The sequence below is a fragment of the Gadus macrocephalus genome, chromosome 11 (genome assembly GCF_031168955.1).
Source record: "Gadus macrocephalus chromosome 11, ASM3116895v1".
NCBI lineage: Eukaryota > Metazoa > Chordata > Actinopteri > Gadiformes > Gadidae > Gadus > Gadus macrocephalus.
In genome coordinates, this window is record NC_082392.1 from 11,447,321 (window position 1) to 11,472,320 (window position 25,000).

Below are 25,000 nucleotides of genomic sequence, written 5' to 3' on the forward strand. Positions count from 1 at the left end.
GAATATATATATATCTATATATATAGATATATAGACCTATAATTAGACCTGCACGCAGAGCATGGCCAGAGTGTTCAACAGCTCCTTTAGTTATTATCTGTTTGATATTATAGCTATATAGTTAAAAATAACAGGTTTCTTTCAGATTAGAGACTTCTAAAGACTTATGAATTCTGATATTGATATTCAACACTTTTTTCCAAATATCAAGGAGACTGTGTGCCAATCCTGGACATATGTGTGAAACATTAACCAGTGTGTAAGCGCTTCATCAGCTAAAGAAACACCTTCAAGCGGGTTGCCCTGCTGTAATGATATGTAAATCCCAGCCACACTGGGCTGATAGTAAACCCAGTCCAGCTAAGCCAGCAAATGGTGTATGAAAAGGGCCACAAGACAGACAGACAAACACACCACGGGAGACAGACAAACAAACCAAGACAGACAGACAAACAGGTAGGGACAGAGACACCAAGACAGAATTTGTTGATCAGACATTTAACACATCCATGCAGACAGACAGACGGACGGAGACACAAGAGAGAGAGACAAGCATAATGCACCAAGAAACAGTAACAGAAGCCCACAGCAGAAGAGGACCTTGGCTATTTCTTTGGCTGGTTCTGCCGCTCTTAGCACAAGATGGTTTGATCAGGAGAAAAGATGGAGGGATAGATGGAAGGATCAACTGAACAAGGTGTGCCTGTGCAGCTTTCCTGTGGAGAGGTGCAGTGGTGAGAGGCAGTTTAATGGGACGAAGACAGAGAGAGAAGAGAGTGAGAGAGAGAGAGAGAGAGAGAGAGAGAGAGAGAGAGAGAGAGAGGAGAGGGAGAGAGAGAGAGAGAGAGAAGAGAGAGAGAGAGAGAGAGAGAGAGAGAGAGAGAGAGAAGAGAGAGAGAGAAAGAGAGAGAGAGAGAGAAGAGAGAGAGAGAGAGAAAAGAAACAGTGGTTCCCCCCCTCCCCCCTCTTAAGGGCTTATAACACAGAGATGTCAGCAGCGAAGGCGCGAGGGCCACAACAGGGGGTCCCTGGCTAGCATGGGCCCGCCCCTGGGGGCCCCGTGCCTCTCTAATTGGAGCCTGAATAAAGATATGAACTACTATGAACGACTTCATGTAGGGAAATGGCAGAGCCCGGCTGTTCGCCCAGGGAAAATGACAATCCCCGCACGGCCCCTATTTCAGCCCTGATGATATTAATGGCTTTAAAAGCACTCCATGTTTCAAGATGTGACGTGAAATGGCTTTCGGATTGGATCGTTACTGCCATAATGTGACGCGGCCCTGGATAAAAGCACAGTGGTTAGAAGAAATGATATAGGACTGTGATTTCCTCCCTGATAGTTAGATTGGATTGTGTTAAAGTCGAGGGCATATGCTAACCAGCGGTGTGTTAGGGCGGCTTAGGCTGAGACGGTAAGGAAACGTAGATTAGCATTAGCATTAGCATTGAGTCATTCAACGCTTTCATCCAAAGTGGGTTAGGGTTAGGGTAAGGGAAATTAGAGCGCTTCCGACTCTGGTCAGCAAAGCCACAGCTTGTTGATGGTTCTACAGATTTGTTTTACCGGATATCAATATAATTGTGTGGGGTTTGTTAGGAGGGTTTTGCAATCGGGCCTCAACAGCTCGAGATTTCAAATATTAATCGTTTGGTGTGTGGTGTGCTGTTTTGGCAAAATCTCTTCCTCATTCAAAAAATTGCCTATTGTGCACCCAGCTGAGAATTCAGGGTTAGAGCATCGTGCTCTCAATTCCTACACGCAGACTTCAGACTTTGGGGTCAATGCATGTTTATTAAAGCCGTCATCAGACACAAAATGAAATTAGAGGAAGGTTACTAGGTTTCGACTTTTTGGAAAGAAAATAAATACAGTGTCCTTGGGTACTTTGAATCGAAAATCCAATGTATTATTCTTAGTAAATGGACTTCCTGTCATTATTATTATAAATTAACCAGCAGGGTGATATAAGTAATTGGTATTTCAAGTCTGTGTTGAATTGGAAGCTGCAGGCAGGAACACCCTGTGGTTTACACCTGCAGAGAACAGTCTCAGCGGGCGACTAACGCAGGGACCAGGAGGACACATTCATGAGCCTAATGACACATCTCAGTCCCTGTCGTCCTGTCCTCTGACCAATCACACACTCCCTATGCAGGGTAGTCATTATTCATTAGCCAATCACACACTCCCAATCCTGGTTATTTATTATACTCTAACCAATCAGGTTCCCCAAGATCCTGCGTATTTATTATCCTCCAGCCATTCTCCATCCCATTCAGCCTATCTCTTCTCATTCTTCTTCCCCTCAACGCAATCACGTTTAACCCATGCTGATTTGTTGTTATTCTTTAACAAATGAAATTGAATCAATTTAGGTTTTCCAAAAAAATAAATCCAGACCAACTTAGCTTTAATGCAACGCAAGTGCTAATGAGGGAGAGAGTAAGGGGAGCAATCCATGAATCTCAGCTCCCCCCCTCCAGAGTTTCTGTCAGATAGCGTTCAACAAAACCCCAACAAACTAAAGTCAACAAGAGCCCAGCTGTCTTCTGGGGGATGTTCTCCAGTGTTAGCCCAGCGAGAGTCTAATTGAAGCCCTGGTCCCAGCCGGATGAACGCCTCTGTCTGATTAAAGAGTTGAAGGCACACTGCTACCGCAGAGAGGAAACTATTCTGATGGCTCAGAACAGCCCGGCCGCAGGCCTGCTCCTGTGTGGTACGATGCTAATATATGCCATGCGGGTGTTGTTTGCATGGCTGCCATTGTATGCTACCCAACTCGTTGATATTAGGATGCTAATATTTGCTAGAATGCTAATGTACGATAGGATGCTCACGAATGCAAAGATGCTCATTTGAGCTTGGCTGCTAATTTAAGATAGATTGCTAATTAATGTTAGGATATTTTCTCAGGAGGTTGTCTCTGTAGTGCAATGCAAATAGATGTATCCGTCACTGCAGTGTGTGTTTGTTTGTGTGTGTGTGTGTGTGTGTGTGTGTGTGTGTGTGTGTGTGTGTGTGTGTGTGTGTGTGTGTGTGTGTGTGTGTGTGTGTATGTGTATTGTGTATGTGTGTGTGTGTGTGTGTGTGTGTGTGTGTGTGTGTGTGTGTGTGTGTGTGTGTGTGTGTGTGTTTGAGTGTGTCCTGAGCCCCTGCTCTCCAATCTCTTGGTTTATTAATTTGTAATATTGACTCTTTTTTAAATGGGTTGACATGCGTCAGTGACAGACTGTGACGTGCACTCACAGAATCAGAGCAGAACTAACAGTCTCTCCAACTAGCACTTCTTATATGACTCAGTGTCGGTGTGTGTGTGTGTGTGTGTGTGTGTGTGTGTGTGTGTGTGTGTGTGTGTGTGTGTGTGTGTGTGTGTGTGTGTGTGTGTGTGTGTGTGTGTGTGTGTGTGTGTGTGTGTGTGTGTGTGTGTGTGTGTGTGTGTGTGTGCGTGTGCGTGTGTGAGACAGCGGTGTCCTTCTTTATCAGTGCTGCTCAAAATGACCCTTCCTTTTGTTCTTTGATTTTAAACAGCCCTTGTCATTCATACCCAGCCCCGGTTAGATTGATACCTTCCTCAAGGACACTTCAAGAATAGGAGGGATGACGTCACAAACATTCCAAGTCACAGAATCCTTTGGTCAAGCAGTACCAAGATGGCGGCCAGGAATGTGCTTTTTGAACTTCAGATCACATGATTGAAGCGCTCTATAGGGAGGTAAATATGTGAGATAGGGTCTGTTTGAGGCCTGTTTGTTTATTCATTGAAGTCTCTTATGATGGGCAAACAGAGAGATAAGAGACGACTGGATTAAGAGAGCCGTGCACGAGCATTTGGAAGATTAACATGCACACTGCATAAAGGAAGTGACGCATTTCTCTATTTTTTTTGCAAATACATACACACACCCACCAACGCGCACACGTGCCGACACACACACACACACACACACACACACACACACACACACACACACACATACACACACACACACACACACACACACACACACACACACACACACACACAGACCACACACACACACACACATCACACACACACACACACACACACACACACACACACACACACACACACACACACAACAAAACACAAAACACACAAAAACACACAGATGCATGCAATCAAGCACACATGCCAATGCACACACACGCACACAAAAACACATTCACAAGCATGCAAACACACACAAGCACACACACACACACACACACACACTCACACACACACACCTACACAGTCACACATTTGCATAAAATAGGCACGAAATGCAAATTCTTTCTCTATTTCTCTTCCTTGTTTGTACTTTTGTTTGAATTCTTGGAAGCCCCTGGTTATCTGCAATGTGTTTCTCATCCAGAGAAACAATTTACCCAATTTACCTGCTCGCCTTTGTTTTGGTTTCTCAGCTCCCTTGAGGTCAGAAATATTCATCTAATCTCTTCCACAACCTCTATCTAACTATCTAGATTCTCTTAGATACACTTCCCAATACAATATTCTTTCCTGGCCCGGTACTAATAAGAACTATGGATCATATTTTATTGAACTATGCACTCTATGGCTGGTGATAACCACAGCTCACATCTTTCCTCACACAAGTTTACAAGCATTTCCTGGGTTCATGGAGTATTTCCTGAAAACAAAATTGCCAAGGAGGAGGGTATTTTTTATTTCCTGAAACTTGTATTCTGGTTTGTGCAAGCTTTGGTTCAGCTGGGGTTAGAAAAAGGATAGACTTGCTGGCGGCCAATCGGGTCTCTTAACCCATCTACTAGTGTCTTCAACGGCCAACCCCAGCATCAACAGGCCTGTTAACCTTCACAACCTTATGGCCCGACGTAGGGACCTTCATTTTGAGGGTTCTCGTCACGCTTATCCTGGCACACAAAGTGATTTTCTTACCATGGAAACCCCGATACGAGAGTCAAGTAAACAACCCTGCGAGAAGATGAAAATAAAAGCCATGGCTGGGCTGTGGATGTTTATCTCTAGGGACGTCTGGAGGAATAAAACAGGGGTGCAGGGAGAACTAAACGTGTGTGTTTAAGAGCCTCTGGTTGGGATTATTAGCCACGCACACAGTGATTAGAGCCAAGTTAAGCAGCTGCCAATGGCGGCTCTCACACAACCAGCCCTTATTTACTTGTTCTCCTTGGGGTTGGGGGGGGATGGGGGCTGCGAGAAGCTTGAAGATGGATCCGTATTTGCTCCTGACGATAAAACGCTGATGATAAATGCCTTGTCGTTTGCACTTTGGGAAGAAGCTACCGCACTTTTGGGGAGGGTGGGGCTGACAATGGCACGATGCCCCAATGGAAGAGAAAGTGAGGAATTAAAATAGGTTTCTCCAATGAATGGGGTGGAGAAATGACAGGAAGGAAGGAAAGAGAAGAGGGGGAAGAGAGAGACGGATGGAAGGAGAGACAGGAGGGATGGAACGAGCCAATAAGTTTCCCTGGTTTCTATTTTTTCTGCGGCAGCGGCCTATTTCTTTGTGTTAATTCCTCCACGCCTGTTAGGCGATGAGGCCCGGCCACGGTGGCACGCTGGAGTGCCACGGAGGGATCCGACGGGGTATTTTAGCCCGGTACCCGCCGCCCACCCGCCCGGAGGGGACAGCAGAAAGGATATTCTTCTCCACCCCTTGTTCTGCCCGTTCCTCAGCAGAGTTTCATCATGAACTTCTGGACGCGGGCCCAGGAGGAAGGCAACGCTGGCGACCAATCAGCTCGCAGCTCGCTCGACACATCACAGCGCTGCTTCCTGATTGACCCTTGCAGGCGTATTCTAGAATCCCCCCCCCCCCCCTGTAGCGCTGGCGTCGTGTGTGACTGCGTTTGTGCGGGTGTCCTCTGTGTGTCTCTTTAAGTGTGTGCGTGCGTTCACCGCTGCGTGCATTCATGTGTGCGTGCGTACGTGTGTGTGTGTGTGTGTGTGTGTGTGTGTGTGTGTGTGTGTGTAGTGCGTGTGTGTGTGTGTGTGTGTGTGTGTGTGTGTGTGTGTGCGTGTGTGTGTGTGTGTGTGTGAGTGTGTGTGTGGGGGTGTGTGTGTGTGTGTGTGTGTGTGTGTGTGGTGTGTGTGTGTGTGTGGGGTGTGTGAGTGTGTGTGTGTGTGTGTGTGTGTGTGTGTGTGTGTGTGTGTGTGTGTGTGTGTGTGTGTGTGTGTGTGTGTGTGTGTGTCGTGTGTGTTTGTGTGTGTGTGTGTGCGTGTGTATGTGTGTGTGTGTGTATGTGTGTTACGGGGTAGCTGAGGGACTCTTCCATTGTGTTACCACCTCACAAATGGTGGAACAATGGGCTGTTGATGCAGCGAGCGCGCGCGAACACCAGAGGGGCACTGGGCAACCAGAGGCACAGCCAGGTGGTCCCACCAGGTGGTGGGTCAGCTGAACGTGACCGACACCTCCAACCGTAAGGATGGAGGGCAGGTTATCCCAGGAAGGCTTCATTTTTAACAGATGACATTGTTGAGAGCTTACGGTACGTGACAAAAACAACAAATAAGGCAGAACAGAAGAAATCCAAAGAATAGCCCAAGGCAATACACTGCATTTTCTGGGTGAACCTAGTTCCCGGCGAGCGTTATTTAGCACAATGACAGCTATCCGTAAAGTTTCAGAGGAATTCCTCTTCATACCCTGCCTTCGTTATGCATTCTAAGACGTGACCGTTTCTCATGGCTGCTGCCACTGCGTCCAATTAGCCACGGCGGCGTGGTGCTCACCTCGGGACAGCATGGACAAACCCAGACCTCCTCCATTACCTCTTCCTAACTAACTTCGCCTCACCTCGTCTACTCTTTCGCTCATCTTCCTACTCACACCTTCTCTCTCTCTCTCTCTCTCTCTCGCTCTCTCTCCTCTCTCTCTCTCTCTCTCTCTCTCTCTCTCTCTCTCTCTCTCTCCTCCCCCTCTCTTCAGCCACTGTCCACCTCTGTAGCCCCTTGCTATTCTCTTTACTTTCTGCCTCTATCCCTTCCCCTCCTACTAAAACTCCCCTCAGCCGCTGTCCCCGTCTCAATCTCCCCCCCCCCCTCATTTGTGTGTCTCTCTCTCTCTTCTCTCTCTCTCTTCTCCTCTCTCTCTCTCTCTCTCTCTCTCTCTCTCTCTCTCTCTCTCTCTCTCTCTCTCTCTCTCTCTCTCTCTCTCTCTCTCTCTCCCTCTCTCTCTCTCTCACTCCATCCCTCCCCTCACTCTCTCCTCTCTATCTGTCCAGTGCCTGGGTCCTGGCACTAGGCCAGGCAGGCCCAGCTGTTTGGCGTGCTGTAAATGTCACCTGACAGAAGAAAGGGCTGCTGGTAGACCGAGGCCCTGAGGCCGGCCAGAGGTTGGCAGAGAGAGAGGAGAGAGAGAGAGAGGGAGAATGAACCGAGAGAGCATCACAAATAGAGCAAGGTGTCTGGTTCTCTATTTCAATGTGTGAATCTCTTTCTTACGTTGAACTTCTCTCACCTTCTCCAGCCTCAGTCCAACACCTCTCCTCTCTCCTCCCATTTCCTGTCGCTTCTTGTCAATCTCTCTCTCTCTCTCTCTCTCTCTCTCTCTCCCTCTCTCTATCAGTCTCCCTGCTTCTTTCTCCTTTCTATCTCTTTCTCTTTATTCCCTCTATGTCTCTCCCACCCCTCCCTCTCCATCTGTCTCTCTCTGTCTCTTATTATCTCTCTCGGTCACTCTATTCCTGCTCTCCATCTATCCCTCTCTCTCTCTATCTCATTAGTGTAGGCTCTGATTGCTGACAGAAGCTGTGTGGACGGTTGTTACAACAGCTGGCTGCAACCCTGAACACTGGGGAGGGGGAGGGGGGGCGAGACAGAGAGAGACGACTTGGACAGAGTGATGGACAGAGGAAGAGAGAGAGAGTAAGAGAGGCTCATTAAGGTCAGGCCCCAACCGCTGGCGGTGGGATCCTGCGGTGTGTGTGTCGGTGTCATGGTGACACTGTGATGCGTCCTGAGACTCAGCAAATCAGCGCTGATTGGATTTTCATCCAGTCTCGTTAACATCCAGATTGGGGTGAGGGGGGAGGAAGGCGGACGAGGGGGGATTGAGGTGGCAGGGGGGTGGCACAGAGTGTGATGCTAATTGCCAAAACAAACAGGAAACAGTTCCAGAATAAATTGATGGTGTCTGCTTTGGAAATCTGCACAGGCATGCGCCCGTGTGTCTGTGCAAAGAAGGGGGGCTGGTGTATCTCCACATCTTCTCGTGTTTTCTTTGTCGATTCACCCTCTTTAAAACACAGTGGCGTTCATATCGTTAATTCCGCACAGTTATATCAGATGTAAACCTGCCCTCCCTCTACTTTATATTACCCCTTGAGTTAGCACTCTGTGTCGTTTTGCATGTGGAAAATTTTTCAGCCCTTTTGTTTATAAAAATCGCAAATTTATCCACATCATGACTTTGCAAAACTTTATCCTGAGTCAGCATAAGGTTGCTGTTGCATACTGCACATTTGCAAAGTCTCTGTCCTTATCAGCCACAAGTCTTATGTGTTCTCTTTCCCAACATCTCTCCCCATCCCTCTCTGCCCACCGCCCCCTCATCTTGGGTTTTATATCTTCATAAATCATAATCTTTCATCCCTTTTTATTCATGCGTTTTCTTGTCATCCAAGGAATGACAATGCGTCCCCAATTATATATATATTTTTAAAGATTAAATATCTCCCATACCTCCCCCACCGTCCCACTCTCTCGCCTCTCCCCCTCTCTCTCTCCCCCCACCCACCTGTCTCCGCTCTCGGTCTAATGGGACTACTGTTTGTGTTTGGGAGGAGGACGTGGAACACATCGCGGTGGTTGTTTAAACCTCTCTCTCTCCCTCTCCTCCAGACGGGACGTCCACCCTGCGGCTGTCCTCGGTGCGGGAGCTCCCCAGCCAGCTCCATGACCTGTACCAGCAGGGCTTCGTCCTGGCCGCCGTGCACCCCTTCATCCACCCCTGTGGCCCCGAGTCCAACAGCCCCCAGCACCAGCTGTACCGCGCCATCCTGGTCCGCCTCAACGACGGGTACGACGTCGCGCTACACTGGTCCCTGCTACATGCTAGCCTAAGATATGCTACCCCACCCTACGCTAGCCCAAGCTACACAAGCCCATGCTACACTAGCCAACGTTACGCTAGCCTAAGATATGCTACCCACACCCTGGGCTAGCCCAAGCTACACTAGCCCATGCTACACTAGCCCACGTTACGCAAGCCTAAGCTATGCTAGCTCTTGCTATACTAGCCCCTGCTTCACGACTCCGCCATAAAGCCTTAGCTTAGCCACAACAGCCCTCAGTGACGATTGATTAACAATGGAATTATGGAAAATACAAACAACCTAATAAACATGCATAGAATGCATGAAGATTGAAGACACACCAGCACAATCATACACCCCGACTCATACAAGCTCAGAACCACAAGCACAGACACATGCCTACACAACAACACATACCGTTTATGCAGTATCTCGCGGGTGCCAACTTTTGACAAGGTGGTCGCTCATGTAAATGTTTACCAAGCAGGGAAGAAAAGTGGAACGACTTGTTTGTCCAATCAAATGGTTGATTGTGCAGCAAACAACGGGTTCCTATGCAATGTCGTCTTAACCCGAATGAACCGGTTAACGCCAACGTGTTCTACATGTACAGACGGTTGCTATGATGCCACGCGCCTATGACTGTCATGAACACCATCCACATGTGTGTAGACGGTGTTCACCGCAAAAATTAAAGCGCATCAGCCTCTGCAGTGCTGCGGAAGGGGGGGGGGGGGGGGCTGGGGCACTTCTGCTGTCACACCAAGCAGCTGCAGCCGGACGTGAGTGGGCCCCCAACGACCTCATCTCCGGTCCTGGGCCACCGCAGTCCCCCCCCCCCCCCCCACACTGAGCCCCCCCCTGCCCCCCCGTAGCAGCCCTGTGTCCTGGGAAAGGAGGGGGTGGTGGGCATGCCCTCACATCTGGGCAGGGGGCCAGGGCTTTGGCCAGAGGCACCGGGGGTTAATGGGGAAGCTGGTCCATGTGAGGGTGTGTGTGTGTTAGTAATTGTGTTTGTGTGTGTGATTAGTGTGTGTGTTATTAGGTCTGATTCATTCTTGGTGTGTGTGTGCATGCTTTTTTGGCCGTGTCTTTCTGTCTGTGTGTGTGTGTGTGTGTGTGTGTGTGTGTGTGTGTGTGTGTGTGTGTGTGTGTGTGTGTGTGTGTGTGTGTGTTTGTGTGTGTGAGATTCGGTCTGTTTCATTCTTTGTGTGTCTGTGCATGTTTTGCACGTATTTGAGTGTGTGTGTTTGTGTATGTATGTGTGTGTGTGTATGTGTGTGTGTGTGTGTGTGTGTGTGTGTGTGTGTGTGTGTGTGTGTGTGTGTGTGTGTGTGTGTGTGTGTGTGTGTGTGTGTGTGTGTGTGTGTGTATGCTTGCAAGTGCGTGTGTGTGTGCACGTTTGCCTGCATGTTTGCATACGAATTTTGTCAGAATGTGTGTGTGTGTGTGTGTGTGTGTGTGTGTGTGTGTGTGTGTGTGTGTGTGTGTGTGTGTGTGTGTGTGTGTGTGTGTGTGTGTGTGTGTGTGAGTGAGTTGAGAGCCAGGTAATGCTTGCAGAGTCCACCAGAACACGTCCTTACTCCCAGTGGGAAGCATTCAAAATGTCCAGCCAAGGTATCCTCCCATCCAAGTAGAGTGGTCCGATTGGGCACTGCATCCTCTACCCTGATTAGCAGTCCAAGCATCCCAGCATCAGGACCAGACTGAGTGGACTAGATCTGCTCAGAGACCCGCAGATGATGTTCAGAAGGTGGGGACCCAGTCATCATCCCCTCTCCCTCCCACCCCACTGTCTCCCACCAGCTGGTCTCTCTGAGGAATGACAGCCTGGTCCCTGTTAACCCCACCAGGGAGGCGGCATTAGCATCAGACGTATTGTGAGAAGCAGTGTGCGTGCGTGAGTGCGTGTGTATGTATGTATGTATGTGTGTGTGTCCATTTCGAGACGCATATATTATCGATTACTAAGAGATAAATATGAATCACTATGAGAGTCTATGAGAATAATCAATAGTGATTTGATTAGATTTAGGTGACACACATCCACTGTCCTGACGGGTATTTACCCTGCAGACTTGCAGCCGTTTCAGTGACTATTTTGAGCGGGCCATCCATCAGACATGGAGTGAACGAGAGAGAGAGACAGGATGAGAGAGAGAGATCAAGCATGAGACATAGCGTAAGCGAGAGAGGGGGAGAGAGAGAGAGAGAGAGAGAGAGAGAGAGAGAGAGAGAGAGAGAGAGAGAGAGAGAGAGAGAGAGAGTAAGAAGAGCGAAAGAGAGACAGAGGAGGAGAGAGTGAGTAAGAGAGAAAGAGAGATTGTGCTTGAGAGAGACATGACAGCCCATCCAGCAAGAGAGCAGGGCCTGAAGGGCTGTTTGTTTGTTTACTAACTGGAACTAAATAAATAATCACATAAACCCACAATGAAAAACACAATAGAGTAGAGGTCAAACACTGACACAACTAAAAAGAATAGATCGCAAATAAAGCCGTTACACTTAAGAGCCAAGGGAGAAAAACAAAGATTCAAACTGAGAGGTCCAAGGCCTGAACGATTGGAATGCAGCCCAGACCGAGCGAGGGCGGGGGGTTGGCGGAGCGTTGTAGTTCAACCCTGGGTAACACCTCTCAAGATGGCGTGCTAAAATTGCCTTCACCGGTTGAAAAAACAACAGATAAACCATTCCTGTGTTATCGGCGGTGATCTCCTGTATGTTACAGTGACCTGGGCTGCCACAGTGAGCAGGTAACCCCCGCCCCCCCCCCCCCGCCCCCGCACTCAACCCCTTTCTGTCTCTAAGGAAACCCACACGATATAGATATTGATTTTTCTTTTTCTTTTCTGAAACTGTTTCAGCTGAACGGACCGCAGCGTTCCTTCAGACACACGCAAGGCAGTCACGCTTTACTAAGCACACGGGTCTGCTAAGCACACACACATACACACACACACACACACACACACACACACACACACACAAAACACACACATGTCTTTGTTGGGGAGAAGTAGATGGGGTCAGGGGATAGGAGGATCAGAAAATTAAGGAAAAGGGTCAAGGTTTGAAAGGAAAGAGAGAGAGAGACAGAGAGACAGAGAGAGAGAGTCAAAGAATTAGAGAGTAAGAGAGTTAGAGAGAGTTAAAGAAGACCAAGGTCGATGAAAATGGAAAGACAAATTCCAAATACATCTGAAAGTAGAGCGACAGAGAGAAAATAGAAAGAGAGGGAGACAGAGAGACAGAGAGGCCTGTCGTCTCTCTGACAGCCCCAGCCCGAGCGATGCCCGGCTTTATCTCCCTCGTCTGTCACCATGGCGACGGCTTCTCGCATCAGGACCAGCCATGGGGAATATCCACCCTCCCCAGTGGAAAGAAGAACATGAGACAAAGAGGGAGACATAAGGGGGGACCGAGGCAGAGTCACATCAAACTCAATGCTCCTGCCGTCTGCTGGAGGAGGAATCAGGAAAGAAGCAGTAGGTTGTGGAGGTACTGGTGACGCTGCTGGAGGGACGGGGGTGGATGGCCGCGGTGGAGGTAGTGGGGAATGGGGAAGTTAGCGGCGGAGGTGCAGGGCGTTGGTGGGAGACGTGAGGAGGGGGGGGGGGGGGGGGGGGGTGAGGGTGGAGGTACCGCGGGGGTGGGGTTAGTGGCAGCGGAGTCAGAGGGAGCGTTGATGGTATCAGAGGCGGCAGTCCCAGAGCACATCGGGGGAATCATGTGCCTCACCCCTGTCAAGTGTTGATGTGACAGTATAGAGGCATCACACGCACACACACACACGCACAGAGACAGCGAGCGGACAAGAGACAAGGAGCGAGAGAGTGTGAGAGAGAGAGCGAGAGATGGGAGGAGCGGGCTGGCCTCTCGCACGCTAGGCGGGGTGTTTAACATGCACACGGCGCCTCTCGCTACACGGTCCACAGACCGCGCCGCACGCCACAGTTCAAAGGAGTCTGAACCGAGGCTAGCGCTAACGCCGATACAAACGGCCCCGCCACGCTACTGTCACCCGCTGCTCCGGGAGTCACAATGCAAATGAAAGGCAGACTGGAATCAGTGTGACACCCGGATCGGTGTCACACTGCAATGGGTGTCACGGTATGACGGGAGTCACACTATGAGGGGAGTCATCGTCGGACGGCGCTATCGCTGTGGGAGATAACTCCAATGGGAGTCACAGTGCAGATAGATTCACAGTGTAAGGGGAGTGTAGATGTAGTCCCAGTGTAGATGTAGTCCCAGTGTAGATGTAGTCCCAGTGTAGATGGAGTCCCAGTGTAGATGTAGTCCCAGTGTAGATGGAGTCCCAGTGTAGATGTAGTCCCAGTGTAGATGGAGTCCCAGTGTAGATGTAGTCCCAGTGTAGATGGAGTCCCAGTGTAGATGTAGTCCCAGTGTAGATGGAGTCCCAGTGTAGATGGAGTCCCAGTATATATGTAGTCCCAGTGTAGATGGAGTCCCAGTGTAGATGGAGTCCCATAATACTAGGAGACATACTGAAACAGTAGTCCCAGAAGTCTGCCGCGTGGCCAGGACGTATGACTGTCAGCTGTGGTAGCGGTGGCGTCTGTGCAACAACGAGTCATTTGTAAGCGTTCGCGTTCACTGTCACCTGAACGGCACGCCTGGATAAGTGCCTCATAACTTTAGAAATGCGAGAACACACTATTTGTCAGCCGAGACGGACCCGAGTGCAGGGGCCCAGTACAGCCTACCGAGGAAGGGGGGTGGGGAAGAGGGGGGGGGGGGGGGGGGGGGGTGCCAATGATTGGAATAGATTGGGACGCTTTGGAAATTTGAAATGTCAACTGTCAAATTTTGCTCGTGTTCAATTTGGTTGCGATGTAATAGGGTTACAGTTCAGCGGGCAATGTCTGATGGGACTTATTCATCATTACCGTATAATGCACATGGCGCTCGGGTTTGGTTAGGGGAGAGGGAGAGAGGGGAGATAAGGAGGGGGGAGAGAGATATAGCCTGAGCTGACGGGAGAAAGAGGGAGAAGAAGAAGGGGGTGAGAAGAGAGATGTATAATGGGAGGATGGGGAGGTGAAAAATAGGTAGCATTAGAAGGGATCGGTATATTGTTTTGTGTTGCGTCCGTATGTCCGGTATTCATAAAGCTCTAAGGCGTTCATTAAACACTGGGCTGGATAGTTTCCCTTGGGGCTAACGTCACCATGACGATAACGGCTTGATAAAGGTGAGCGAGGTGCTGGACCATGGCTTTCAGAGAACATAACAATGCTTTTTTGCTCCTTATTTAATTTCACTGCGGCTGAGCCATAATTCTGTTTTTTCAGGGCATTTCTCTTGGAAAGAGTAGAAAAGAACAGCTCAGGAAATTGCCCTGTGTTGTTGGACTGAAATTGACTTCTTCCCATTGACATTCACAACACATACGCATGTTCACGCACAATGAACAAATGTCGCATTTGAATACAGCCAACAATTTGATCAAAAGCAAGTCAGACACGTATTAACAAGGAGCAAATAAAGGAAACAACTAAATGTAGCAAGAACTAATGCATGTTTGCATAGAGCTGCCCAGAGGCATTCTGGGAACTGCCGGCGTTTGACTCTGGTCTGTCGACATGCCTGGAGGTAGACCTGAAGGTGGCTGCTAGTGTTGCCGGTATAAAAAAAGGTTATGTTTCGAATAACCTGCAGTGTTGTTCAGGAGGATTTTAAGGCATGAACCACTGGCATGTATGGCATCATTCTGGATTCATGAATCTGGAGTCATATCTTTATCTTTAGGGAAAGAACATTGGCTTTTCCCTCGTCATCGCACTCTCTCTCCCTTACCCTCAATCTACCCGGCCCTCCATTTACCTCCTGCTCTGCCATGCTCCCTCTCCCTCTCCCTCCAGTGGGTGTGGAGCTAATCAGAGCGGGTTCCTGTGATTCGTGTCAGTGTCAGAACTCTGTCTGACAGCGCCACGAGGCGCTCTGCAGCTGGGGCTTTCAGTCTCAGGCGCTGAGAGAAGCTGGGGCGCTTTTGTAATGTTATGCATCCGCCTCATGAGGCTTCTCTCTCTCATCCCTTCTCTCCATCTTCTGTTGTCCCGGTGACACAGGGAAGTGTGCTAGTGATGGCAATGCGACAATAATGGTGGCCGTTTAACCACAGTGGGGCTAGAACTGTCACTGCAGGGATTGCCGTGTTACGGTGGCGATGGTAGGGTAACCGTGGCGACGGTAGGGTAACCGTTGCACTGATGGTTGTGTTACCACAGCGATGATGGCGGTGTAAAAGTGGAGATTGCATTGTTCTTGTGAGGGAGACATTGTTCATTAGCCTTCTGTGTTTTGAAGCATCTAAAAGAAGAAATGATATTATAATGCTGAATGTCGGGCATTAAAAGAACACACACACACGTACACACATGCACACATTTCAGATGAGCCCTGACATAAACATTGAAATAATAGCGCATAACCTTTGTAAATGGGATATACATGCTGGCAAACCCACACGTACATCATGAAAACACACATGAACACACACGCATGAGCCACACGCAAAAACATCAGGTGTCCATTTACCCCATGGTTAAAACTGCCACTTATTGTACTCATCACACCCCCACACTAACGCACATATAACATGCACACACCCATCCCTACACACATACGGACACAATGTGTGCGTGTGTGTGTGTCCACTTGCGTGTCAACAGGAAGAGGAGCCGGGAGGAGGAAGAGGGGCCCCTGGGTCCCCTCAGGGGCCAGGTCTGACCCTTACTCTGCAGGGTGGCACACACACACACACAAACACACCACCATATAAATAGATTATCCGGCTCACACAATGACAGGGCTTGCAAAGGACAGGCAGTGTGTGTGTGTGTGTGTGTGTGTGTGTGTGTGTGTGTGTGTGTGTGTGTGTGTGTGCGTGCGTGTGCGTGTGCGTGTGCGTGTGCGTGTGTGTGTGTGTGTGTGTGTGTGTGTGTGTGTGTGTGCGTGTGCGTGCGTGTGCGTGTGCGTGTGTGTGTGCGTGTGTGTGTGTGTGTGTGTGTGTGTGTGTGAAATGAGATTTGCATTGGATTTGCACAGTTTTCGCTGGCTTTCAGTTGACTATGGATTTTCCTGGTCGGAACCGAACAGTAAGGAGCACCATAAGTCTGCATTCCCCTACTATCTGTTTCCTGTCGGTGTGTGCAGTCTGCTTCTGTCCCGACAATTCTTAGCATGCACGCATGTGCACACCAGGACGTCGTTGAATTACAAACGGATATTGACCGGCTCTTCAAACAATGCATTAAAAAGACACAGCAAAACAGATAAGATAAACAATTAACCAATCGAGGCTTTTATTTAAGTCGACAGGGTGCAGGGTGCCCAGTTTGTTTTCAGGTACATTAGTCTCTAAGGAGCAGGGCATCAGGAGTCGGACATCAGGCATCAAACCCGTTTCCCCTTGGCTGGGAGTCCCAACACACCAGCCCCTGCTCTGTATTCATCACCCAGCTAACCAACTAGACCCTCTCTCAGCCGTCCCTATTCAAGCAGCCCAGCCAGCCCAGCGGCAGTAAAGAGCGATTGTTGCTGTTCTAACGCTGCACTAATGAGCAGAGGGCTGTTGTAAATTGTTCTGACCACACACGGTGCAACATGAACAACAACAGAACCATTGGACGCATCCATACTGGGCCAGATGAGAATCTTAATGATTGATCTATATCAACACAAGTTTGCCTGTTGCTACAGTTCACATTTCCCGTTACCAAAACCGTTTTCTAGCGTCGCCTTTGTTTATTAAGCTATTTCATGCTGACGGCTTCTGCTTCAAATTGATTCTGTCTGTGTGGGAGTATGTATACAAGTGCTATATCTGCCCTGCTATATCTCTCAATTATGCTGGTTGCCATGGTGGTAAATGTAATCTGTGAAACATTTGATTTGCATTTGGGGAGCTAGCGAAGCGACAGACAGTGGGATATCGAAAAAACAGCCAGAGGGCACAGATTGCATCTGTGTGTGTGCGTTTGCGTGTGCGTGTGTACTCGTGTGTGCGCGTGTAGACGTGGGGTTGCGCGTGAAAGCGTGTGCAGGGTGCCCCGGCGGACTGTAACCCCCCCAGCCCTCTGTGTGTGCCTGCAGGGTGGAGAGGAACCAGCAGACCTGCCCCCCACACCGCCTCCACCTGGAGGAGTGTCTCCCTGCCGACCAGGTCCCCACCCCCGAGCTCATCCAGGGCTACGTCAAGAAGGTGAGGCCGGCCCCGCCCGGTACCAGTCCCTCATCATGTGACCGGACCTCATGTTGTTGAATACCTGTAGTATGTGAGGGTTCACTTGGGGTTGGGGGTCTCCTGGCGGTAGCCTACTTGAATCTGTGCTGTTAGTACTTGTAGCACCAATTAGGTCTTCATATGGAACCTGTAGCGTTTATTAGACTGCATATATCGTTGTTGTCCTCAAATGATTTGTAACTTTAATTAGGTCTTCATAATGTGTTACTTGTAGCCCTAAGTAGGTCTTCATAATGTGTTACTTGTAGCTGTAATTAGGTCTCTATAATATGTTACTTGTAGCTGTAATTAGGTATTTATAATATGTTACTTCTAGCTGTAATTAGATCTTTGTAATGTTACTTGTAGCTATAATTAGGTCTTTATAATAAGTTACTTGTAGCTGTAATTAGGTCTTCATAATGTTAATTCTAGCTAGCTGTATTAGGCGACGTGTGATGTTTGGCTCTCCTCATGCCACTTGTAGCTCCAATTGGGTCTTTATAACATGTAAGGTACAGCTGGGTTGCGGCTCCTTGTAACGTGTGGCTGTCCTCATGTGACTTTAGCTCCGCGGCGCTGGTATCTCCCATCGCCCTGCCTCTTATCCCAGTGCTGGAGTCAGGGGAGCCGTCTCCGGCTCGTAGGAGAGCACCACTTTGCTAATTAACGAGAGGATCTCACAGTAATGTAGCCCTCCACCCAACCCCCCCCCCCCAACCCCCTCAACCACCACCACCACCACTACCACCAACTAGGAGTGCGAGAGTGCGAGAAAGAAAGAGCGAGAGAGCGAGAGCGAGAGTGCGAGAGCGAGAGTGCAAGCGATGGTGATCCAGACAACCAGATCCTCCGCTGCATTAACACCAGACCTTAGTGGTAGTCCTCAGTCCTTTAATGTGAATATGATGATCAAGCGCTGGCCTACGGGTGAGCCCTGCGAAGCCCATCCCCCCACCAGCCTCCCATTAGCCGGGCCCTGCCAGGGTCTCCTGCAGGACTTCATTATTACTGCTTATCATTACTGTGTAGAGAGACTCATGGGGAGAGGGGAGAGAGGGGGAGGAAGGGGTTGGGGGAGAATATGGTAGGGGGTAGATTAGCAGGAGCTAAGGGGATGGAGGAGGAGGAGGAGGAGGAGGAGGAGGTATCGGGTCGAGTGGAAGCGATGAGGAAGGAGGAGCACGGAGAGAGATGGCGGAGAGAGAAGGAGGGAGGCGGATGGAAGAGGAGGTATGGGGAAGGGAGGGAGGTAGGGAGGTGGTGGAGGGGAGGTGGTAGCAGGGAGAGGAGGTGGGAGAAGGGAGAGAGGTATTAGGGTTAGGGTAGGGGAGGGGAGAGCACAGGAAAGGGGGGAGGTGGAGGAAGATGTGCAAGAAGGGGAGAGAATGGGAGGTGGAAGCTGGGAGGAGGAGCTGGAATAAGGGGAGAAAGTAAGAACGGTCGGGGGTAGCAATGGGGGAGGAGGAGGTGGTCTGGGTCACGCTAGGAATCTATTAAAAAGGAAGTGGACAAGGATGAGTAGGAAGAGAGGGGGGTAGCGTGCTCTCTCTCCCCCTCCCCCCCCCCCCCCCCCTCCCCCTCTCTCTCTAAAAAAAGCTGTATTGTCATGAGAAACAAATGTTTCCATAGGCCTTTTCAAGATGGAATAAGGGCAAAAGAAAAATATGAAATAAGGCAACTTACATACACTGTATTTACAGGGTGGTAGTGCAATCATTGTGAAAATACACACAAAAGCATTTTCGTATTTACAAAGATGTGCGGGTGGTTAAAGTCCAGTGGGATGAACTAGGGGTATCTCGGGGATCTCTCCCTCAATGCGGCAGCCACTTGACCCCTCTTTTTAGCAAGTCTCCCAATCATTGTTTCCTATTTACCTCTCTCTCTGTTTACATGACTCCATTTGTGTCATGGTTTTTCTGTGTATCTCTCTGTCCGTCTGTCTGCATATGTTCCCTTCTGACCCTTCTCTTTTGAGCATGTCTCTCATCTCCCACTCCTCCCTCTTTCTCACCGTCTTTTTTTTCATTTCCTTCCGGTGATGCTGTCAGCATCCATCTCTAAATCGGTGTTTCAGCCTCTATTTCATCTCTCCATCCCGCTCCCCCTCCCTCTCCCTCTTTCTCCCTCCCTCCCTCTCTTCCTCCCTCTCTCCATCACACACTGGGTTATTTCCATCCAGACCTTCACACTCTCTCCCTTCTCCTGATCCTTCTTTAATAACTTGCGGGGAAATGGGAAATGTGCTCTCAAGTCTGAACTGAAATGGGTTATCAAGGCGGAAAACACTTTATATTCTGCAGCCAGCCGTTTGGGGCACATCCCCGGCTATAGGCCTGTATATATATAGCCTATCTTTCACAAAAAGTTGGTGCCTACCACCATCAATTTAAAAAACAGATTGGAGGGAGCTGATAGAGATGTGTAGCAATGTTGATGGCTATTTTACTTTCCTGTTCTAGAGTTGCACTTGTCACTTCGGCCCAGTTTCTCATGTGTTATCAGGTTTTCAGGTGACAATGATTTCATATGTTTATCGTCCAAATCATCATGGAACTGCTTTTAATGCTGACACATAAAGCATAAAGTCAGTGTTTGCAAGATACATTTAAACACTTAACAAGATGACATGATTCTGTTCTGCGTTCAACGTGAGCCTGCAACATGCTAACATGCAGGTGGCCAGCACAGAGCTAGCTAACCTGCAGCTTGGCTAACGCACACACAACAACCAATAGTAATTTAATAACACTATTATTAATAATAACAATAACTAAAATATTAATAATCACAAAATGCATCCTAGACATTGACCTGTAAACTAATACCCAAACATTTCTCTCGCTTCACCAAGCAAGACCTCTGTATCTCCTATTAAAAAAGAGAGACAACAGTTCCTCCATCATTTATCTCTGCATATTTCATTCCACTCGCCTCGCTTGGCTAACACGTGGTGAGGAAACAGACCGCCTGCTGGATATTGAACAATACCACCGGAAACCACGTGACCGCTATCCAATTTAATTTCAGACTGAATAATGTGCAACTTGATTTGATTGTGGTTCCCTTCCCATCACGCCATGATAGTGACGATGGCTGCCTTTGGCTAGCATTCAGACAGTGTAGCGGGCGTGCGTGCATGCGTGCGTGTGTGTCCATCAAGCTGCGATTCTCTGTGTGTGTTCTTATGTGAATATTCATGTGTTTTTGTTAACATGTGTGTGTGTGTCTGTGTGTGTATGTAAGACAGCAGGGGGTATGGCGGTGCTAAATTGAGAATGGCGTCATTAACATTCAGTGACGGTTAATGTTTCAATCTCCTGTGGGGGAATAAGAAACCAGTTGACGTTGATAGCGCAGACAGTTGACAGTTGGTTCAACAGACGAGGAGAGAGGGGGAGCTTAATTCGCGATGCGGAGCAGGCCAGGCGAGGGTTGTGGCCGCTTCCAATCTAATCAACCGCGGGGTGATTGGAGAGGCAGCTGGGGACGACCGGGGAATGAGAAAGAAACGCTAGAATCCAACAAACAGGACAAACTTCCAGAGAAAGGCTGGTAGACCATTATTCGGTTTCAAAATGCCCCAAAGAAAGTTAGAAAAGACAGACATTGTCCTTGAATTAAAGTTATTTGTTCGATTTGGAGTTGGTGTATCAATCTGTACGCATCAGACAAACCAAACACTGGTGCACAAGGCTAAAGCCAGTGCAAACACACAGTAACCTTTAGCTTTTAAAGCACCACCTCAACACTAAAGCCCATATTGAGGTTCTGCCAAGGTAAAGGCCAAAGAGGACTGGCCATACTTTTTATTGGATTAATTCCACACCTTGAAATCAACGGCAGTCATTCCAACTCAAACGCTCACATTTTAATGGTTTGGCAAATATTCGCTCTTTCATTGTTTTTGTTTTTTAATTTGTGATTAGGCTTCATAGATCACACTGGTCTCCTATACAAAAAAGTATACATAAAATAAATAATACTGTGATGCATATGCAACAGTACTATGGCGCAATTAGTCATAGTATCTCTTTTATTATATTTGGCTATGAAGTCTGGTGCACTTTTAGTCATTCCTTGCTACAGTAGTTTCAAGTAGCTCCTGTCAAGTCTGCATTAGGTGTCAATGACACCTAATGCAGTGACGTCCCTGTAATACAGCTTCTAACCCTCCCCCTCCTCCTCCATGGCCTCTCACAGCAGGTCCAGGACGCTGCCGACCAGGGCGTGAGGTTCGTGGGCTTCGTCCAGGAGCCGTACGGGGCCCCGTGCACCCGGATCAGAGAACCGGAGACGCCCTCGCTCTCCCTCCACTCCAGCCCTAGCTCGGTGCTGGGCTCCCTGGGCAGCTGCAGCCCGCCGGAGCCCTCCAGCCCCGGGAACCATGGCGGAGGACCGGGGGTCATCCTGGAGGAGGTGTCCGATGCCAGGCGCCCGGAGAGCCCGATCGGGGAGGGGAAGGGGGTGCAGAGCGACGGAGAGGGAGAGGGAGAGGAGCTGACTGAGAACACTGGAACGGACGCGGGGAGCAGCGTCGAGGGAGGACCCATGGACACCTCCTGCTCCTCCCCCGATCAGGAGCGCACCGAGGAGAAAGAGGAGGGGAAGGAGTCACTGGTGCAGAACAACAACAGAACCAACGCCGGGGACGGCGAGGGGCGGCCGCGCTACACGCGCCATCGCAGAGGAGACGGTGAGTGGCCTGGCATTTGAGATGCGTGACGTGCACGTAAAGGCCCGTGCACGTTAGGGCCCGTGCACGTAAGGGCCCGTGCACGTAAGGGCCCGTGCACGTTGAGGCCGGTTCGTAAGAAGGTAGAGGGCATGAGTCATTCTTTAAGTTTGAGTTCACCCGCAAGTATCTTTGAAACTAATTGTCTAGTCGAGTCAAATTGAAGTCCGTAATCATGGTTTAAGCCTCAAAGGACCTTCCATCAGTGACTTCTGAATAACCTCTGAAATACAGCCAGTGGCTGCTCAAAAATCCTTTACAGGAGACCCAATGCACAGCATGAACAGGTCTAGGAAAGAAAGTACAGCACTTGCTTTGTGGAGGAATTGCAGGTTGTCTGCCAATATGGATCCACTCAAGTGGAGAAGCAGTTCCAGCTTTCTCGAAGTGCAGGTCTGTAATTATCCAAACCCTACCCACCTCTTCCTGCTCCGCTCGGAGACAGAATACTGTGTCATCAACAGGCAAATATATTTTCATTCCGGTCAACAATATAAACTCAGCAAACAACCTTGCCACAAAAAAAGGCGGGTAATAAAGATTTTACTGCTTCCGCCGTTCATATAATGAGCGCAGACTGCAGTGAACGGCAGGTGAAGGTGGTCCACCTGACACCACAATACAAGATGTTCTCTGCTTATTAACAACACGTTGAAACCGCCGCTCAGATCCAAACCTTGGAGCTTTAATTGCTCTGCTCTTCGCTGACAACAAAACGTGCGGCAGCACCATCGATTTCACTTCCAAGAGTGTATCTGCATCCAGCCGTTTAGCCTCGGAGCCATGGCGTCTTTCGAGATGAAGAGAGAGTCAACTCTATAGGTTCAGTGTGAGGCGTGGGTCGGGGGGGGTGGGGGTGAGGTGTGTTATACAACACCAACACGCAGCCCGAGATGAATCATATCCTTGCACTGGTTACGCGACTAGAATACGGAATCACACTTGCTGAATATGAATTTGCACAACACCCGTGAAATTTGCCACGGGGCTTTGAAGGAAGTCAGGTTTTTACCTCTCGTTTTCATGCTGCTTCCCTGTTCTGTGTATTTATACTCTTTGTTCTCTATATGCTTTCTGCATTAACACATCCTCACACACTAATACACACACACACGTACACATACACACACACAAATATAGACATACCCACATACGGCAGTATGTGGGTATGTGGGCGGCAGTAGCTCAGGAGGTAGAGCGGGTTGGCTGGTAACCTGAAGGTTGCTGGTTCGATCCCCGGCTTCTCCTAGCTGAGTGTCGAGGTGTCCTTGACAAGGTACCTAACCCTGACTGATGTCTCGTGATGTCGAAGACAGACATCCTGTCTGTCTTCGACAGCTGCTGCTGGAACTGAGACTTCCAACTCTCCAGCAGTAGCGCCCCAAGGCCAGATATGCGCCCAGCGGGAAAACTGATGATGATGATGATACAATAAGCTCTCTCCTTGTTCTCTCCTTCACCAGGATAATGTAGCAGTAATTATGCCCTGCATGTCTACATTTGTATTGAGATTAATCTTTTGTTTCTAAGCAGGTAGCCGTGCGCGCGTGCGTGTGTGTGTGTGTGTGTGTGTGTGAGTGTGTGTTGCTATGTGTGCGGATGGGACCTTGTGCTTGGGAGTGTGTGTCTGCAGGAGACAGTGTTTGTGTAGGAGTGCGACCGGCAAAGTGTTGTGTCCCGCCTGCACCGGTCTGTGTGCCCAAGCATGTGCACGTGTACACACACACCGCATCTCCGGGCCAATTCACACGTGAGATACGTGTCAGAGTCTGCGTGCGTTTGTGCGTGTGCATGCGTGCGTATGTGTCGTTCTGGTGCAGGAGACAGGCACCCACACAGACCCGCAGCCGGTCGGTCCATCTGGCTTCATCCTCAACGCCCAACACCCAGCCCATCTTACATCCCCCTCATCATCACCACGACAACAACCATGGGGACAAGCTAGGCTGGCCAGAGCGGGATCACAAGGGACCTGTTCTCTGGGGATGAGGAGAGGAGCCCACTGTCTAGCTGACTTCAAACACCTATCTCCGGATTAGTGCCATACGCTGATGGAGTGCGAGAAAGAGACATTGATGGATAGAGCTAGATGGAGAGAGAGAGAGATGGAGACTGAGAGACACAGAGAGACATTGAGGGATAGAGCTGGATGGAGAGAGAGAGCCATAGAGAGATGAAGGAGGATGGATGAATGGTGAAACAGACATGCTATCAGACTGGCTGGTTTTGGCAGACGGAAAACAAACGGGTAGCGATCACAGCAGTGTGTTCTCTGCCCCCCTCCTTCTGCTCAGCAGGTGGAACGTCTCACAAACTAAACCCCCAAAAAACGAAAAATACCTTTAAGAACACTCTGCCGACGCCAACATGAAAATTAAACATGCAAAATGAATGTCGCAAAGAAAAGGTCAAAAATGTTTACCCTAACCATTGTCATTTGTAAATGTTGACATTTACATTCCGTGTTTACTGCTAAAAACCTATTTAATTATTTTTCTAGTCGATTTAGCATATTCATATTTCCATCTCTTGAATTCATGTCCCTGTTCTGATCTGCTGCTGTAACACCGACATGTCCCCTCTGATTGATGATTATGATTAGGATAAAGTCATCTCATCTGGAGAGATTTACGGTGTAAGCCATGTCAAGCTTCACCAGCACCTCCCTCTGAAACCCGCCTTGAGGTTCTCCGCTCGTGTTCGGATCACATTGGAACACGGCCGTCCACCGGCATGGACAAGTCCAGCTGGACCGACAGCAACCACGTGACCACGGGCGGATCAGGCCTCTGGCGCCGCTCTCCATCCACGTGTTTCCGGAGTGGCCGTGGCAGTCAGTGTTTCTGGATCGGTGTCAGGGTTTCTGGATTCTGGTTTCTGGATTCTGTGTTTTCAAAGGGAAACTTGCGAGCTTGTGTTTTAGATGCTGGTTAATGGCTGCCAGTGAACGGCAAGGTTCTGGTTG

At 49.2% G+C, this 25,000-nt stretch overlaps 1 protein-coding gene across 1 annotated transcript in view; it reads left to right on the forward strand.

Annotated features, from left to right (window-relative positions):
- Positions 1–25,000, forward strand: part of LOC132467291 (raftlin-like) — a 74,508-nt gene that overhangs the window by 16,676 nt on the left and 32,832 nt on the right. The window contains exons 3-5 of the mRNA XM_060064479.1: positions 8,856–9,033; positions 17,168–17,276; positions 21,504–21,996. Of these exons, the coding sequence (XP_059920462.1) occupies positions 8,856–9,033; positions 17,168–17,276; positions 21,504–21,996 (780 nt within the window). The remainder of the gene's footprint in view (positions 1–8,855; positions 9,034–17,167; positions 17,277–21,503; positions 21,997–25,000) is intronic.